Source organism: Nyctibius grandis, chromosome 10 (assembly GCF_013368605.1).
Source record: "Nyctibius grandis isolate bNycGra1 chromosome 10, bNycGra1.pri, whole genome shotgun sequence".
Classification (NCBI taxonomy): Eukaryota; Metazoa; Chordata; class Aves; order Nyctibiiformes; family Nyctibiidae; genus Nyctibius; species Nyctibius grandis.
Window position 1 is genome coordinate 12,394,348 of NC_090667.1, and position 16,888 is coordinate 12,411,235.

Below are 16,888 nucleotides of genomic sequence, written 5' to 3' on the forward strand. Positions count from 1 at the left end.
CTTGGAAGAATGATGAGAGAAGAGAGAACAATGGTAGTAAAACTTAGGAATGAAACAGTAAATGACACAGGAGAGAACGAAGACAAAGAACGTGGTAAGAAGAGAGTGAAAGTAAAACAGAGAATGGTCTATTTTTCTTAAGAGAAGCAGCAGAATGAAGATGTGATCTTAAAACAAAAACCTATTCAAGACAAGGCATGACACAGCATCCAATTAGTTCAACAGTGAACACAAGTATTTATTGCATATACTAGAATTTCAAGCCCTATTTTCATACGCCTAGTTGGTGGACCTTGAAGACAAGTGCTTCTCATACAATCACAATAAGAATTTTTGTTACACCAACTACACGTTTGACATAGCTAGGAGTGCCACGTGTACGTAGGTTAGACATAAAGGTTGCAAGACCTAGCATTTGGTTCATCTACTACAGAAATGAAGATGGACTACCATACAAAAAAAAAAAAAAAAGGATAAAAATATCCAAGCAACATAACTCAGTTGTATCATGGCAGTTACTGATCCACACACCAGTCAATGAGTGGGCAGTAGAAGATCACCTCTTAAAACAAACCATTTCAGTTACCTACATCAGTGAGACTACCCACATATTTCGTTTGTCACATGTTGCATGTTAAAGTGCTGTAAGGAATTGCCTTGTCTTTATTCTAACCAACTACATTTTTTTAATATATTGATCCCGAGTATCACTTGTCCCTACTATAACATTACTTTCTTCCAGAAAAGGCTGTTCTTGTAAAGACATACTTCAATTACTGTTTGCTTAAAACAAACAAACAAACAAATATACATTTGTGCATAGGTTCCAGGTGTTCATTGTACAGCCCACTCACGCATAACATAATACGGTTTTACTTCAGACTATCACTTGAAGGAACAGAAGGATTTATTGATGGGGATCTAAAACTGAAGTGTTAGAAAAGGGTTAGAAAAACTGAAGTAAGAAACAGGTATTTCAACCTAATTTAAGGCAGTTATGGAAAGCAGTGCACTGCTGCTTCAGACCTATTCAAAATTAGAACCACTTTTTCAACTTGCCAGCTTCCTCTCCTGTAAAGATGTCCTGGCTCTTTTTTGCCTTGAAAAGGCACCTCTAAAAGAGAAGACGGTTGAGATCCATCGTAGGAAACTTATTGGAGATAAGTTTTACAAGTAACCGGAGCAATTAGTAGGATCTAATATTTCTGCTATACATATCACTTCAATATGCATATGCATTAAAGACACAAATAGCAACAGGAATATCAGGAACTATATTTAAATAAGAGACTAATGGGGTCGACCAGATCAATTCTGTCAGTCCAGTGATCTTCACACCGAGAAGAGCTTTTAATTGACTAGGGTATACAGAGACAGAAATATGATAAAAACAGACAAGTTTTATTTCCACAGTTTGTCAACTGCAAGTTAATGAATAGGTAGCCATGGCACCTTTAGTAATTACGTAAAAGCTAGTTTGGGTATCAAACATAGAAACCTGTCCCTTAAAGCCATATAGATTTGTACTACAGATATGTAAACTTAAGTACTTCAAGCAAAGTAAAACCATTTTTTTCAAATCTAAATTGTATAGCAGAATTACTACAACGAATACATATTATTACCCAATTTGTATGCAAACACAGCACAGTTAAAGTGTATTTTTTAAAAAATAAACATGAGATAAGGAAGAAATCCCATTTAAGTTCATAATTGTACGTACATAAACATCTAAACAATACATCCTGGGGCAAAGCACTTTTATGTTACTATGTAAAGTCTTAAGCCCCTCATCTTTAGCCTCCAATATCTAACTTTTGCTTCTTTATTAAAAGAAACAGAAATGAAAAAGCACCTTGTCCTGCCAAGAAAAGCCAAAGGAGAGAACCCACTGAACCAATTCAGAAGTATTTCACATTTGTCTGCAAACACACTGAATGAATGTCAACAAAGCACAGTAACGTCCAGTGTTGTGGTAAGCATTAAATCAAGTCTGTTGTAAATGCCTATGATCAAAACTCATCTTCACCACTAAGTCAGACTACAGTAATCGCTGAATACCTTTTTATGCATTGCTCTTGTACTCAATGTCATCCTCAGTGTTTTGCAAAAGCCACGCAACAACTGAAGCATTTCTTATTCCATGGATAAAAGTTCAAAGACTCTGAATGCTGGGAGTATAATAACATGCTCGAATAATGTATAGCTAAGTATATATATTTCATGCATATATCTAAACTGAGGGTTTAGATTTTAATATTTCATGTAATCTACAATTAGATCATAGCTATATGAACACAAAATATTTCAGAACTCCTCAAAATAACCTGCCTTCAAAACACAGATTATGCAATAACCTATTTTTAATATACAATTTAATTATGTGTGATAAAGCGTGATATGGAACACATTGCTTTAAGCCGCAGGCACTTTACTGAAAGAAGCATACACAGAAGCCAAACTATAAACTCAATGGGGTTTACTCACCTCCTGAGCAATGTAACACTACACTAAATAGACTAGAAAACACATATTTCACTTAGAGCTCCAAAAACGTGGCAAAGTACTGCAGCGTAAGTCACTCTTTGGAAATAACACATCATCAAGAATAGATGTTGTGTCACCATCACAAACTCACAGCACGAAAAACATTGATTAAAGATATGATATTCAAATTAAGTAACGTGACAATCCACACCTAAGCAAACCAGTAGGAAGCTTGCATACTCAAAGACTTGTACTAATCAATGCTAGGCTCAGTGTTTTTCAAGCAGGTACACTTGCCTGAAATCCAAGCTCTTGTTTCTGGCACACTTTCAAGGCAGAGGCAAGAAAAGAGCAGGGTATGTGCAGAAGTGAGTTCGAAAGAGTATATCAAGAAAGCTGGTTAGAAGTATCCAAGGCAGCAGCTGATTTTAATCATTCCTAACCACTGTCACCTGGGTCTCCTGCTGCAATCACTACCCAAGTAGAAGCCAACTAATGGATACCAAACAATATGCAAATATACCAAAGGCTGTGTTAGCTTACAGTACACCTCTCCATAAAGTCAGAAGCCCTTTGAAAGACTTCAGCTTCCAGGAAACTAAATCACAGAAGTCCATGTAGTCAGGATGCTGATGCAGACTTTGAAGAATTATCCATTGTAGAGGCAGAATAATCACTAAGTTGATAAGCCTGAAGAGTACACAAGTGGCCCCCTACCCCTGCTTTCCCCCCACAGAAGTGGGAAGGTACCCCTCACCTTTTCTTTGGAAAGGATCTACAAGTAAATTCGCAGAATTTCCTTCAGTTTTCTTTAACTTGGAGTTCTATCAAGGGTATAAAAGCAAACTTCAAAAGATAGAATGCTTTAAGTTAAGGCTTCCTGCTAACTACCACAATTTTACTGGCATGCTTATAAAGCTGAAGGTCTGTTTAAACTGAAATTATCTTTTAATTTTCAGGTCTATTGATATTGTTAGTTTCAAGTGTTAGTTGCATTTTAAAGTAGATGTTTTGCTCATATATTTGGAAGTGTTACACAACTGCAAAACTTTATAATTAAGATAAAATACCTTGAATATACACTTCAAGATCATCCACATACCAGTCAGACCCAAGACATGGAAGAGAATGATACCATTTATTAATGGATGAACTTTAAGCCAATTTAGTGTCAAGATGGACAAGATTCATCAGTCCCATAACAGTGTAAACAAAAAAAATTATTTAAAGAATACCAAAAATTTCACCTCCCTGCTCTGTCTCTCAACACTTCAAGCCAAGTCAAGTCAAGCTACTTCTAGAAAGCAAAGGCAACCCATGCTGTTGGAATACAGAAAAACACCGTTAGAAGAAAGGACAGGTTAACCATCATCTGCTGCATCACAGTCTAACAAAGAACAGTAGCAGACTACAGATACTTTAGGAAAGTTTGAGGCACAACTCACAGATGCCCTGTTTACCAGCAAGATTAGAGATGACTGGTTTGAGAAGGGGAAAAGTCACACTTCCTTGTACTGGCTCAAAATCAGAAGCAGAATGGCAAGTGTTTTCAGTATAAGCAGCAGTTACAGCCTGCTTTATACCTATACTAGCAAAACCCTAAAAGCTAGTCCAGTTTTGTTAGCCATTTTCACTTTCCAAGGGGAAACTTGGAAATGAGTGAGCCTTTCAAAAAGCATTTGATAAGTGACCACAAACAGCACTCAATAAAGTTTTGAATGTAGATAGAGACAGAAGAGAAACTATTTTCGTATAGAGAAGCTGAAACATTACAAAATCATAGAAAAAATCAGGTTGAAAGCAATATCACAAGATGTTCTGATCCAACCCTGTCCTCTAAGCAAGGCAAAATTTGACGTTAATAAGCAAAGTACATGTAATTTACTCTCTTAACCACACACACTCACGTCACACCTGTGCTTCCAGTGTTCTGGGGATAAAAGCAAATATCAAAGAAGCGTTATGGCTGTTCCTTAAATGCTAGAATTTCACCAAGCCCCTTTACACATCTGAGAAACAACAAAATACAACAGATGATGAATTGTAGGAACACCTTGCAAACTGACTGTAAGTTTAAGGAAAAAAAAATTACAAACCAAAACACAACACACACACAACCCTGAGTAACAGACATTTCTTTACTGTTGAAAACGTGTATCATAGAACATCAGTATTTCTACGTAACTTAAACCTTCCCCAGACAAGGATGACCAAATTTCCCTATTTATTAAATTAAGTTATTAGTAAAAGAGAACTTAAGAGCTGGGAGAAGTCTAACACATTTTTTCACGTAAGACTTCTGCTGTTTCCTTCTCACATCAGCAGATCTTGAATTTCTCAACTTGGGAGTACCTTTTTTTCCTCCCCTCCCATGTTTCTTGTCGTACATGGTTACAATACACTAGATTCACTCTGTGGAGTTTATACCAACAAAATACAAGCATACATAGACCACAAGTTCCAAGAAGTGCTAAATCTTAATGATTTAAAAATCTAACAGATGTTCTGCAGATTAAGACAACATGAACTAGGGAATGGATACAACAGTTCATCACTTATCCTTACTCTTTTGCAGCAGAAAGTTCAATGAATAAATTGGGAAAAGCATAGGATTCAAGAGTCACCAAGAAAGAACGCTGCAACTGAAAACTGCTACTAGGATTATCAGAATTTGAAGCTGTCTATAAAAGTTTATTTTCATCACATAGTTCACACATACCTTGCTGCAGGAAGTCTTTCCTTATCTTCCACAATCAAACCTCAGTTAAGATATAATTTCAAACACCTGCCTACTAGCAATACACTGGGCATCTTTTGGATATCTAAGGCTTTTAGGTCACAAAACAACTTTTTACTCTCCCTTTCCCCCGTCAAGAACTACTATGATCACACACAAGTCAGAAGGGAAATAGCTTAGAGAAAAAGACAATAGGAAGACACGTGTCCATCACATCTGTAGGATTAGAAGAAAAATTTTAGTCAAATGATAAAGCAATAAGTCGTCCAAGTCCTGACTGTTGGCAAAAGAACAGAACATAAATTTAATCCCCCTCCTCTCCTTAATCTTTGGAAACGGGGGAAAAAATTGCAGAAATAATTATCCTCTGTGCAGAAGAGCAAACTAAACCCAGGACTTTTTACCCTACATTTTTATGCTACGCTCATCAGTAGTTCTCAGTGACAATTTGTACAATGGCATGGAAAACAAACTACAGTCGTGCATGAAGCATTCCACTATCCACTCTGACAAAGTAAGACAGGATTGCCTTCTCTTGCCTGCCTGATGGTTGGCTGCATTTCCCGTCTCTCCTACCAGCGTGACTCCATCACGTATACACTGAGGAACTCGCATCAGAACCTTATCCTAGCAGGCAATAAGGCACTTAAAAAGTAATGGCAATAATAGTAATAAAGTTTAACAGTAGGATCACATTTTTAATTTGTGCAATAAGCCTTCAGAGTAACAAAAGGGAGGATGTGTCCCTCTTTAAATGATCATTTACTGCATAAGAAATTGATGTGGGACTCAGTAGATGTGAGTTCTTATTTTGTACTTCCTGTGCAGCTGCTGACAGGTACACGAGACTGCCATTAGTACAGGCAGAGAAATTACCTCCTTACCTCAAATAAATGTAGGAATAAAGTCCACCGAATGCTGAGATGCTTGTGTTCTAAACTCATAAATGGACATCCTGTTTACAGGGGGTAGGAGAGGAAGAGGAAATCAGAGCTTTAATACAAACACCACTGACTTCATATCAAAGTCCACAAGAATAAAATGCAAAGTCAGTGCATCATTTCAACCATGGAAACAGAAATAGGAAAAAAGAAAAAAACAAGACCAACCAAAAAAGCCTTTAAAACCAGAAATATATGGGGACATTTTTGCTTTTCTTTCACCTTGAAGTTCAAGTAATTCAGAACACTACTTGAGAAGACTAAAAAGAGTCCAGTGGACAGGTTTTTCAAAGAATCATTGAAACATACTCTTCTTAGTACTGTACAGAAGTAGCACGTTCATTGCTCTGGAGGGGAAAGCAGAAATTAAGATCCAAGAAGGACTAGGAATTATTTTTTTCCAAGTATATGATGAAAACAGTATTAGCATGTGCAGTGAACACATTAGCCAATTTTTGAAGCTAGTGAATGAGTAAATTTAATACCAAATTTCACTTTTATCTTAAGACTGCCAGTTCTTATTAAATATTGATCCCCTTTGCATTAGGAAAGTTTATAATATTACTCCCACGCACTTGAATGAGCTAGTGAGGATAGCTTTCAGTAACCACTCATCTTCCATACTTGAACTCCCAGGGTTTTCATGTAAATGCATGCTTGAATTTAGGTGGTTTTGATTTAACCCTACCTTTTTTTTTTTTTTTTTTTTTTTTTTGGTCCAGTGGAAAAACTTGTTATAAGAATTCCAGGGCCTGCCACACATACAGAAGGAAGTTAATGAAAAATGCTAATGTTTGACAAGTCCACATGCTGCTACACAAAACAAAAACAAACAGATATAAAGAAAAGCTGATACCTAAACAGTACTATCATTCAGTCACTTACCACCGAAGTCATAAAGTCTAGAATAAAATTTAAATCTTGGGCATCCATGTAACACCTGTTCTCTGATAATGCTTCAGTTTCTTACAGGTAGCAAGTTCTTGGACTATTTCTAGAGTTCGCTTACCACTGCATGTCCTGTTCTGAGACATTTGAACTATTCCTATTCATCCACAAATATTTACTTGTCACCAGCCAAATATTATAGACCTTCTGTCTAGAAATTCAGTTCTTCTTGTCCAGGCACTCTGAAGAGCTTGGCTTTTAGAATTTAAATTTCACCTTCTGGATTCCCATGTAACAAGCACCTCTGAAGGAAGTCCAAGATCATATGAATGGAGAGAATGGAATAAGTGATTCCACTGCATAAGAGAATCTGGGAGTAATAGCACCAGCCTTCATGTATCACTCTTTCACAGCTCTTACTGTACAGAGTTGCCCCAGGGCCTGTGCTTAAAAACAAGGGAAACTGAGACGCATGCTTACACCAAAGCCACAATGCAAAAGCAGCAGACAGTCTGCCTGCTACAGATGACCTTTGCTGCAAAGGGCTGCAGCAGATCTGCTGCATGAAAGAAGGATCTTCAGTGCACAAGAAAACCTCAGGCAAATGAGGGGATGTTTGTGGTCAACATGTGTTTAGCAAGATATGATTTCTTTCAGGAGTAAGGGAGAAGCTGATATTTTCCTTCTTCACATGTATAGGCCTCTAGAAGTACAGAAGCATGTGCTTTGTCACCCTGCTAAGCAGGGCAACAATGTAATTTTGCTGGTATAAACTTCAGACCTACAAAAGAATCGATGTTAACTAGCATTACAACTTCAGTTGTAACGCATTCTGGCCTGCTTTGAGACATTTAATATTTCACACTAGAGGTGAGTACAGTTTGCAGATCACATTTTAGTACTTGGCTTCAAAAGACAAAATGATAACTTAGCATTTCAAACCACAATAAGTGACAAATTTAAAACTTACTTCCATTACATTATCCAGAACTTGGGCTTCAGAAAACGCCTTCTGTTTCAAAAACCAACCAAGCAGCTAGGCCCAGGACAAAAGTGCTGGTCCCCAATACCTTTCCTTTTAGAAAGCATTGATAATATTGACATTATAGGAAGTTATTAAACAGCTACTAATAATGTGACAGGGAGTGATAAAAGACATATGACCACACCTGCATCTTAAATATGGGGAAAAAAGCACCGCATTTTTTGCATACCAATTGTTTCAAATAATAACCCTGGTCAAATTTCACTTTTCTCTCATGTACTTGCACAGTCCTTATATGTCTAGAAAACAAACACTAAGACGAAGAGGTATTTTCACCTGTAAATAATAGCTAGATTGTTTATAAGATATACAGTATCACTAATGACTTCTGGCCTCCTGAGAGCCCTTTGCTATAGGAAGGCAATGAAAAAAGCAAACCCTAAACCTCACAGTTTGATAAGAACCATTAAACTTCACCCCATTCATTGCATACAAGAAGCAATCAGTGCTAATAACTACTTCAGGGCTGTAATAGTCTGGCTTGAAAAGCAGTATTCTGAAAAACGGTATGTACTGAAATATAAGGTTACCCAGGCAATGTAAGACACAAGCCAACAGGAAGAACACATCTCTGGGTCTGTATGTTTGTACAAAGACTGGAACAAATGCCACCATCTGTAGCTCAGGTCCTTTTTTCCCCAGCAGACAGGGATGCTGGAGGCCCGACCTGAATCCCAACCGAGTCAAAAGGATGTGCCCATGTGCTCGCCCCTCTCCCGGCTCCTTTTCTCATTCCCACTCGGGACTACCTTTGTTAAGGGCAGCACTATACACGGGCGGCCGGAGAGCCGCCGGCCACCGCTCACCGCCCGCGCCCAGGGAAGGGCCCGCTGCCCCTTCCGCGCCTGGAGGCCGGGGCGGGCGGGTAGCGCGGGGCTCGGTCCCGGGCGGGCGGGGGGCCCTGCTCTGCCCGCCCCCTCCACCCTCTGCTAGAAGGGTCGAGGAGGAGGATGCCCGTGAGCTGCTGCCTCCGTTCCCTGGGGAGGACGCGGGGGCTGGAGCCGCTTGCCCCCAGGCGGACCCACGGCTCCGGCCTCCCAGGGTGAAGGAGGGGAGGGGAGGCTGCTGCCGTCGCGCCCCTCGGCCCCTGCCCAGGCCGCTCCCCGCCGCGGGCCTCGTCGGGGGCCGTTCCCGAGGGCGGGAGAGGCGCAGGGCGGCGCGGGCAGGCGGCTCTGGGTGAGCTCGCTGCCCTCGTGGCTGGGTAGGGGGTCGGGACGGCTCCCCCGTGAGATCTCACCTTTTAGAGAGGTCCATGAGGACCCCAGAAAAAAGCTTCTCTCCCAGCCGGAACGAGACCACCAGGGCGTCCTCGATGATGTGATCCAGGGTGACCCGCACCTCGGAGCCAGGCAGCAGCGGAGCCTCCGCCTCCCCTCCGGCCGGAGCCACGGGCACCGGGGACTTGGGCTCGACAGCGGCGGCATCAGCAGCATCCGGCTCCTCCTCCTCCGGCCGGGACGGCTCCTCCCCGGGCTCCGGCTCCGCGGAGCCCCCAGTAGCCGGCGGGCAGGGCTGCGGCTCCTCCTCGGGAAGTTCAGGGTGCCCAGCAGGCGGCGGGCAGGGCTGCGGCTCCTCCTCGGACTCCGGGCTAGGCGCTCCCCGGTACTCGGCCTGGGGCGAGCCCACCTCCGGGGTGGAGGGCGGCAGCTTCTCCGTCCTCTCAGCTTCCGGCTCCCGAGTCCCGGCTGGGCTCCGGGCGAGCTGCACAGGCGGCGGCTCCTCGGCCTCGCCGGGAGCAACCTTTCCCCCATCGGCCTCCTCCCCATCAGGCACCACAGACTCCACGGCCTCGGTGACAGCAGGGAGAGGGTCCGCGCCGGCCTCGCTGCCCGGGATAGGCTCCATCTCGGGCTCAGCTTCACCGGCCCCCCCATCGCCCGGCACCGCTGCAGTCGCTGCCGCCTCCGCAGCCATGGCCGCCATTTTCTCTGCTGCTTCACCGCCGCCTCCCTCCAGCAGCGGGATCGATAACCACGGCCTTCCCCGCCCGCCTGGGAGGGTGAGCCCGCCCCCTAGGCTCGCATCCAGCAGCCTATTGGTGGGCGCGGTGCAATTTTCTACTTCTACTGGACAGCGGGGTAGTCCGTCAAGCCAAGCGGGAACTTCTCGTTGGCCAGCAGGGACTTCATTCAATGAAGAGTCGGGAAGAGGAAGAAGGGGCGTGGCTTAGTGCCTTACAGGCCATTACAGATTAGAGGGGTTGAGCCTCTAGGGCTGCTCCGCCACCTCATTGGTGGAAGGAGGAGACGCTCCCGCGGGAGGCTGGTAATTGGCGGCGCCAAATGTCCGTCAGGGGGGCGCGAGGCAGGAGCCGCGCGGTGGCCGGCATGCGCGCTACGGGCGGCCGGGAGGGGGCGCGAGGGAAGATGGCGAGGGCGGGTAGGCGGCGGGGTTAGTCCGCCCTGGAGCGGCACCCCCGCGGCGGAGAGGCCGTCTGAGGGCGGGAGGCGGCGGGGTTAGTCCGCCCTGGAGCGGTACCCCCGCGGCGGAGAGGCCGTCTCTGCCTACCGGCGTGTGCGGCACCGCGCCCGCCGCCGCGTGTGCGTGAAGGCGGGGAGTGCTGCTGGTCTGTGGCGCTGCCTGTCCCTGTGCTGCGGGGGCGAGCGGGGCCCTTACTGAGGGGAGGGAGGGAGAGTGAAAAGCAGTGTGGGGAGAGGGAAGGTGTGAGGAAGGCAGAGGGCCTGGTGTCTTTTGTGAAGTAAATCAACACTTTAAAAGATTAAATAGCATAAATTAGGTATATCGGATAAAGGTGAAAAGCGCAATGTTGAAAAGGAGAGAAAAAGAGCTAACGTTTTCCCTTAAGATGGTCCATATCAGTGTTTTTTCTTCGTGTGGGATCAATAGTTGTTACCGTGTGGGCATGTTTTACCCCCGGATAGGAAATCTTGTATTTCTTAAACAAAAATTAATGAAAAATGAAAGGGTTTAGTCTTATATGCATGATTTTACATTTTGGGAAGCTGAGTCCTTTGTAGAAAGGAGGGATTTGTTAGAAGGAAGGATGGATGGGAAAGAAAAGTAGGAGCAACTGGAGACAGACAAAAGTGATCTTAAAGCATGAATGGTTTTATTCTTCCTAGTGCTATTATTGTTCAGGAACAAATGAAACTTTGTGAAAAGTAACAAGTCAAGACTATAAGATTTTCTTAAAAAATAAAATATTCCTTTTCTTTTATGTTAGTGACTTGTATTCTCAGACTTCGAAGTTGCTACCAACCATATGCGTACAATAGAAACAGAGCTACACCCCGGGTTGTCAGGTAAAAAACTTATAAATAACAGGCATGAGGAACTAATGAAATTTTTGCAAGAGGTATGAGAAAAAAATCCTTGAACAGATTTAAGGCCTCGTACTACATTCACCTTTTTTCTCTTAATTGTAGGAAAGATGAGTTATATGTAATTAAGGGACTACAGTAATGCAGAGAATTTTTTTTTAATTTTAATAATAAATGAGGACATGGAATAAATAGTATTCTGTAACAGCAAAAAAAGCTACGTATAACTATGCAAATAAAACATGATCTTGCAAGCTGCTAGCTATAGGGTTTTAGTAAGTAATCAAGGCATGATTAACCTACTCTGTTGTCCTGATCATAGTGGTTTTATTTACGTAACAGACGTAAAGACTTCCTTTTGTATCTGATAGTGGTTTACTTTGCATAGTGAACATAATGTTTGGATTATTTGTGGGATAAAATGTGTAAGAAACATATGGGAACATCAGGAAGAATAGCTCAGCTCATTTCTGGAGACAAATACATTTAGAAATATAGTTAAAAGAATTTGCTAAAGATAAAACTGCTTAATACAGTTTTGTATGTTTAACTACCATATCTGTTAAATCAGTGGTTTGGTAGTGTGGGTGGGTAGAATAGAATGTGTTTATTGGGGGAAGGAGTAGCAGATACTGATTTACAAATTTATTTTTTTCCAGCCATGCTTGCAGCTTTGTCAGTCTGTATCACAGAGATACAGCAGATGGATTCAGCGTATGATCTGTGGCTTAAAAGAAATCAGATTTGGTAAGCTTTTCCAAAACTACCTACCATTAATATTATTTCCTAAATCATTTTGAAACAATTTTGTTAGACCGTATTTGTAAAAGATCTGTATTCCATATCCTGAGGCCATAATGCTTTGAAAGATGGCAACTGTCTAGGCCCCCCTAAGGCTGAATATGTTCTTTGCCAGAATTCTGGAGAATAATGAGATTTGTGTTGCTACCGAGTTACCTTCATTTCAAAGCTATCCCTGTGCAAGGTTTTCAGTTTTAATTCAGATCTGAGATTTCAGGTTTTTCCGTATGTTCTGCCAAGGAGAACGCAGTAGTGGCTCTGGAAGGTTCACAGAAGTTGCAAATGGTTCTTAAAAGAGTTCTCATCTTGAAGAAGCCTGGTATAAAAAAAATGGTCGTAGGAGTGGAAGGAGGACTCTGCTGTTCTTTCCTCTCATTATTTTTGTTCCGTGCAACTATGACGACATACGGCATGTAGAAAATGAAGATTTGTTTCCCAGAAACTTTTTACCTTACTCAGATGAGTCCTAGGACAGATTAAAGAAGCATATTAGTGAAGATAGTTCATATGTAACACCAGAACTGTTTTTACATTGCTCTCCTACGCAAAGAATTCCACTGTGCTTGGAGGTACTCCAGCTGTATTTCAACAGTAGACCAAACCATACTCTGCGTGCACAGGACTGTTCTGCACGTTAGAGGTATGAGCATCTGTTCAAATGCTGTTTTCCTTATGGCTGTCTTACACTAGTAGTAATCTATTTGTTCATCCCAAGACTAATATTGTGAGGAAAAGGCATCACATTAGCTAGAAGGGCTGGCAGTGTACAGGATATGTATTGTCATATATTCTATTCTGTTTTTTAAAACTATTTTTTATTTTTTACTCGGGAGACGTACTGTATTTCAAAACCTTACGAACACTTGCACTGAGATAGAAGTTTGCAAAAGCACAGTTGCCAGACAGCTTTCATGCACGGGAGGCCAGAACTGTCATGGTCCTTACTATAAAACAGCATGGCTTGTGTAGATACTTTGTACGGTTTGTGATTTTAATTGTGCTAGCCGGTCAGTTCAGTTAGCCACAGTTCATTTCTCTGGTGCTGCTGTGCCATGGCATAGAAGGACGGCAGTAAATTCTGAGCCTACGAGAAATTACCAACCCGTACAAAGAGACTACTCAGCCCTTGAGCTGATGGGATATTGAGATCCAATAGCTCAGCCCAGCAGGCTTTTTGTTATGTTAAGCTCAGACTTATGTAGAGGATGGGCGTAAAATAGAAGATTTCCTCTCGAAAAAATTCAGCGAAGTTAATGCTTACTGAAATCCACCTTGCTTTTCAGCAGGTGTTGCTTATGGTTAGCATTAAAATGCTAACTGTCATCTTTTACATCTACTGGAGCCCCCAGCAATCCTTATGCTAAGCATAGGAAACAGATCTGGCTGTATGGCTTGTTAACACTCTGACTTGTTTCACTGCAATAACAGAAGAGATTATATGCTTGACCCAATCAGTTTAAACTGACAGGGGGTCTTAAAATAGAATGTAAACAGCTCTTTTGCAGTATCATTTGCGTGTTGAAAGGTGCTATATGTGCTTTTAAAAAGAGGTAAATAAGGACATTTATATACTGCTCTCATGGCCAACAGAAATACAATATCATAGGTAACCCTTAAATGAGAGTATACTAACAGTAGGCATGTAGATGCAGGCTGAAACTTGTAAGTTTAACAAAAAAGTGCTCATTATATAATTTTTTTCCATCCCAAATTCCTTTGATCACCATTTAATTTCTGTTTATTTTAAATCTAGCCTGTAATCTCTTTAGGATAGGGTTTGTCTTTCTGTGACTGGTTTGCTTAGTGATTGGCATAGCTGGGGCCTTGTTTCTATCCTAGAACCTTTAGAAACTGCCAAAATAAAATGAATTAAGTTAATTAAACAAATGGCACTGACACACTTTCTGCAGATTAAAATGAGTCTCTGCATGTTCAGCAAGTGGCAGAAAGGACAGAAGTAGCAAGAAGAAACCGAATTTGAGAGAGGAATTGATACAATTACACCCGTTGATACAATTACAAGAGCCCGTGGTTGGGGGTGAGTTAGGGATGGACTCAACTCAAAGGTGAAGACCAAATCCAACACCAGACACGTCCCAGAGGGACCGTGGGACCAGGCAATGGCACATGCTCCTCACACCACCAAAACCACCCCAACTTGTGAAGGAACTGGAGAGCGTTGGTGCCAAATGAACCCAGATCTCCCACAAAACAGCCTGGCAGAAGACCACCGAGCTGCTGGCCTCCAACACCTCAAGGCAGCGTCTTTGAACCGACCCGTCTTTGTCCAAGAAGCCATGACGCTTCCAGACAACGCGCCAGGTCTCCTACGGCCAAAGAGAAGGTCCAGCTGGTCAGACCTGGGAAGAAGGTCTCTTCCCAACTCCAGACACAGCGTTGGGTCCCATCCTTGGCCCGGTTGGCAGCCCAGGCTGTGAGATGGAGGAGCTGCTCAGCAGCTTGTCCCCAGTGCCTTCACACCACCCATGAGGACACCCTTCACAGACACCGCAGAGACCCACCAAAGCCACCTCCAGCACCACGTGCATGGTCCCTCCTGGGCAGGCACTGAAGGGAAAAGCCCCCTTAGACCCAACCTCTTTCAACAGCTCTTGACCTTCAGCACTTAATCGATGGACGTGAGGTTGGGATGGAGGTCTGGGAGGGACACACAAAGCCACGGACACTCGAACCATCCCGTGGAGACACCACACCGGCCACAAACCTGTCACCTCCAGGTCCACTATAGCTTCTCCATAAGAGGCGGCATCTTTCACCGTGCAGACGTACTCGCCATCATCGGAGGGTCTCAACCCGATGATGCGCAAGTCCAACCTTCCACCAGAGAGTCCATCTCTGACCAACTCAGTCCTCCCAGCGTACTCCTTCATCTGCTCCACGTACTGGTCCTCTCCGTTTTGGTAGTGGTGCACCGTTTCGGAGGAGAGCTGCCGGATCCACCTGATCTCCACTCTCCGAGCGTCCACGCGGGGGGACAAGTGACACGGCAGCACGACGTCCTGCCCTACGGTGGCATGGAGAGGGCGGTCGGGTCCCACCACTCTGAAGTCAGCTTGGTGATGGAGAAGGACACAGAGGTTGCACCTACGTTAGGGCATTGCGTGGCGAGGGGTGAGCTTGGTGCACGCGCCATCCCACCGGTGTTGCTTTGCCCTCCCTGTGGACCAAAGACGCTGGAGAAACTGGAGAGGGAGGACTTGAAGGAGAAGGAGGTTTTCTAGGAGCAAGAACCTGCTCCAGAAAAGTACCTTCATCCCAGCCAACCCTGGGATGAGCAATAAACGTTCTAGGGGAGCAGTGCAGGATGGGACTGAAGATGCGAGAGTTGGGGTTGTTCATCCTGGAGAAGAGAAGGCTCCATGGAGACCTTCTAGCACCTTCCAGTACCTGAAGGGGCTACAGGAAAGCTGGAGAGGGGCTTTTGACAAGGGTATGGAGTGATGGGACGAGGGGGAACGGTTTTAAACTGAAAGAGGAGTAGATTGAGATGAGATATTGGGAAGAAATTCTTCACCATGAGGGTGGTGAGACACTGGAAGAGGTTGCCCAAAGAGGGTTGCCCCCTCCCTGGCAGTGTTCAAGGCCAGGTTGGATGGGGCTTGGAGCAACCTGGTCTAGTGGAAGGTGTCCCCAAGGGCAGGGGGCTTGGAGCAACCTGGTCTAGTGGAAGGTGTCCCCAAGGGCAGGGGGGTTGGAACGAGGTGGTCTTTAAGGTCCCTTCCAACCCAACCCACTCTATAGTTCCATGTACCCAGGGCGTTGCGTGAAGAACCCAAGAGAAAGTGAAACCCATCCATGGTTGAGCTCTGGGCTTGGCTCCCCCCACCCCACAGCAGCTCCCCTGCCCCACATCTACCACCCGGAGTGGGCAAAAGCTCCCACCAGCCTTGTAGGATCCCTACCTGATCCCAGCTGGAAGACCTGGAGAGTCACCAAACAACTCAGGAGGTCCCTGAGGAACCACATCTGCAGCCGGAGCTGGAGAAGAGGGTGAGGAAGGGAGGCAGAGGGAGGGTGATGAAGCCACCGGAGAGGGGATGGGGAAGAAGGGCTGCACCTGCCCCCAAAAGAGGCTCCGGAAATCCCACCAAACCACCTGCACGAGCAACCCAACCGTTGAAGAAACCGTTGCTTGAGGGCAGGATGGGACCGCGCGCGGCTCTGCCCCGCTCCCCCCTCACCACGATTCTTCTGAATCCCTTAAAAGACTTGAAATGAAATTAAATATTTCCAAAATCCTCCACGGAAAGAAAATTCGCTCACCGGACGGGTCCGAGCTGCTGGAGACACGAGGCTGCACCCAACATCTCCAACATCTCCAACCTTTGCCCGGTTTCAAGGTGCAGGATTGCCTTGGGCGTGACTACGAGCTCCACCCAAAGAGAGAAGAAATAAATAAAGGAGGAAGGAAAAAGGAAGATGTTTGTGGGGGAGGAGGTTCAGCGTAGAGCTTCGTTGGCCATGGAGGAGGAGCCCAGCAGCGGCCCTGAAGTCCCACCACAGCCAGGAGCTTGTGGGGAGAAGGGGGACAAGATGGGGTTGGAGGGCTCCAAGTGTGGGGACATCCCAGTTGGGCCCTGTCACCTTGAGGACCTCAGAGCCCTGGGGAAGGACATGACTGCTGCTGTCCCCAGCGTCCCATCCTCATGTCCTATCCCCCCCGGGCTGGAGCAGCAGGTGGTCCCCA

At 44.4% G+C, this 16,888-nt stretch overlaps 2 protein-coding genes across 4 annotated transcripts in view; both read right to left on the minus strand.

Annotated features, from left to right (window-relative positions):
- Positions 1–10,041, minus strand: part of PWWP2A (PWWP domain containing 2A) — a 39,877-nt gene extending 29,836 nt beyond the window's left edge. For all 3 annotated transcript variants that reach the window (XR_011048906.1, XM_068409631.1, XM_068409629.1), the window contains exon 1: positions 9,336–10,041. Coding sequence is in view for 2 of the 3 variants with exons in the window: in XM_068409631.1 (XP_068265732.1) it covers positions 9,336–10,021 (686 nt within the window). In the remaining variant the exon portion in view is untranslated. The remainder of the gene's footprint in view (positions 1–9,335) is intronic.
- A 1,105-nt stretch (positions 10,042–11,146) lies between these two features.
- LOC137667902 (butyrophilin subfamily 1 member A1-like) lies at positions 11,147–16,881 on the minus strand. The gene is made up of 4 exons (XM_068409123.1): positions 16,465–16,881; positions 16,104–16,297; positions 14,906–15,253; positions 11,147–12,646 (listed from the first exon to the last, which is right to left on the minus strand). Exons 1-4 carry the CDS (start codon positions 16,515–16,517, stop codon positions 12,636–12,638), a joined length of 606 nt encoding a protein of 201 aa, XP_068265224.1. The 5' UTR covers positions 16,518–16,881; the 3' UTR covers positions 11,147–12,635.
- Positions 16,882–16,888: the final 7 nt, after the last annotated feature.